Genomic DNA, 2,500 nt, shown 5'->3' on the forward strand with positions numbered 1-2,500 from the left:
ACTGATTTTGAGTTGCTATGGTAATAAGGGAGAATATATATTAAATAGTTTCTTTGGTAATGACCGGTGTAAAAAGTAAAAAAAGGAAATTTCGGAAAAACTACCAAGAAGAATGCCAAAAAAACATTTAAAAAAGGATATATTAAGCCTAGTTTCTATGGTTTATAACAGAGTAAAGTACCTATATATATACATATATATATATATATATATGTATGTGTGTATGTGTGTTTGTGTTTATGCGTATGTGTGTGTGCGTATGTGTGTGTGTCTTTGTATGCGTGTCTGTGCGTATGTGTGTGTGTGTGTGTCTTTGTATGTCTGTGTGTGTATGTGTGTGTGTGTATATATGTATGTGTATGTATATATATATATATATATATACATACACATACAGTATATTGTGGTTCTATGGTAATAAGGGCAGGTAGCGTACCTTTCCTGAGCGGCGAGAGGTTGTGGAACTCCCAGAAGCAGCTGGACTGCTTGCAGAGGTTGGCGTTGCAGACGCCGCAGCCGTACACGCTCTCGTGGCGCACGTTCTTGCGGTTGCAGTTGCGGCATCGTTTGGAGATGTTGCTGATCTTCACCATGTGGTGGCGCTGCTTCAGGGGCGCGTCTACCGGCCTCGCCACGGCCCTCGCCACGCGCACGCTCGCCATCTCCAGCGCCTCAAACGACTTCTGAGCACACTTAGCCAGCTGGTTGCCCAAACGCTTCCGGAAGTTTACCTGAGAGACACAGCAGAGGGGGAAGAAGTACTCAGGTTACGGCAGTAACTAATACCACACTGTCAACATACTCTGTTACTGTACATGTCTGTAAGTATCATCAGGTACATGTAGTTAAAATACTCTGTTACTGTACATGTCTGTAAGTATCATCAGGTACATGTAGTTAAAATACTCTGTTACTGTACATGTCTGTAAGTATCATGAGGTACATGTAGTTAAAATACTCTGTTACTGTACATGTCTGTAAGTATCATCAGATACATGTACACCGCCTACCAAGAGCCTGGGTCTGTCCCGTCAGACACCCCCTACCAAGAGCCTGGGTCTGTCCCGTCAGACACCGCCTACCAAGAGCCTGGGTCTGTCCGTCAGACACCGCCTACCAGAGCCTGGGTCTGTCCGTCAGACACCGCCCTACCAAGAGCTAGGTCTGTCCGTCAGACACCCTACAAGAGCCCTGGGTCTGTCCGTCAGACACCGCCTACCAAGAGCCCGGGTCTGTCCCGATCAGACACCCCCTACCAAGAGCCTGGGTCTGTCCCGTCAGACACCGCCTACCAAGAGCGTGGGTCTGTCCCGTCAGACACCGCCTACCAAGAGCCTGGGTCTGTCCCGTCAGACACCCCCTACCAAGAGCCTGGGTCTGTCCCGTCAGACACCGCCTACCAAGAGCCTGGGTCTGTCCCGTCAGACACCCCCTACCAGAGCCCTGGGTCTGTCCCGTCAGACACCCCCTACCAAGAGCCTGGGTCTGTCCCGTCAGACACCGCCTACCAAGAGCCTGGGTCTGTCCCGTCAGACACCGCCTACCAAGAGCCTGGGTCTGTCCCGTCAGACACCCCCTACCAAGAGCCTGGGTCTGTCCCGTCAGACACCCCCTACCAAGAGCCTGGGTCTGGTAATAGATTACCTGGGTGAAGAGGCCGTCTGTGACCCAGGGGCCTCTCTGAGTGATGTAATAGAGTACCAGAGTAATAGATTACCTGGGTGAAGAGGCCGTCTGTGACCCAGGGCGGGGGGTTCTCTTTGCGGCTCTCCCGCAGCACGATGAAGGCGTTGACGATGCTGAGGTTGACCAGGAACCAGAAGAGGCGTCTCCAGTGGCGGTCCAGCGGCACGCCGCCCAGCGGGTTGCACGCCAGCAGCTGTTTACAGATGTCCACGCCGCGCATGTTCTCCTGCAGCAGGCGGAACGCCATTGGTCGGTCGATGGGGTCCAGCCCGCCCACTTTGGTCTGAGATCTCCGCCACACGGTGTCTGCTTCACCTGAACACACATATTCATTCATTCATTATTATTATTAATAATATTATTAATATTAATATTAATTAACCTGCACACAGAGAGACAGGCAGACAGACAGGCAGGCAGACAGACAGAGAGAGAGAGACAGAGAGCGAGAGAGACAGACAGAGAGAGAGACAGACAGACAGACAGACCTTTGAAGTGACAGTAAAGTCTGTCTCTGACAGACTGGGTGAATAAAGCGACAGGAAGTGCCTGACCTGGAGGAGCGTTGGTGGACAGGCAGCCCATCTCCTTGGCGTCCCTCCAGCGGGTGGCGAGCAGCGGGCCACAGCGCCGCTGCAGGAAGTCTCCGGGTCTGTGCAGCGAGCCGTCGTCCCACAGCGCCCTGGGCAGGATGGCGCTGGGCGGCGGGAACGAGCTGCACGCGTAGATCTTCTGCTCCAGAAGCTTCTGCAGCAGCGGCGCCGACGCCAGCGAGCTGGACAGGAACAGCTGGTGGTGTTTGTTCTGCAGCTTC

At 52.6% G+C, this 2,500-nt stretch overlaps 1 protein-coding gene across 1 annotated transcript in view; it reads right to left on the reverse strand.

Moving 5' to 3' along the window:
- Positions 1 to 2,500, reverse strand: part of pogzb (pogo transposable element derived with ZNF domain b) — a 22,957-nt gene that overhangs the window by 7,210 nt on the left and 13,247 nt on the right. The window contains exons 13-15 of the mRNA XM_078245099.1: positions 2,241 to 2,500; positions 1,718 to 2,001; positions 437 to 731 (exon numbers count right to left, since the gene is read on the reverse strand). The exon at positions 2,241 to 2,500 is cut by the window's right edge and continues 176 nt beyond it. Of these exons, the coding sequence (XP_078101225.1) occupies positions 437 to 731; positions 1,718 to 2,001; positions 2,241 to 2,500 (839 nt within the window). The remainder of the gene's footprint in view (positions 1 to 436; positions 732 to 1,717; positions 2,002 to 2,240) is intronic.

This window comes from Sander vitreus, unplaced genomic scaffold (genome assembly GCF_031162955.1).
Source record: "Sander vitreus isolate 19-12246 unplaced genomic scaffold, sanVit1 ctg377_0, whole genome shotgun sequence".
In the NCBI taxonomy this organism is placed as follows: Eukaryota; Metazoa; Chordata; class Actinopteri; order Perciformes; family Percidae; genus Sander; species Sander vitreus.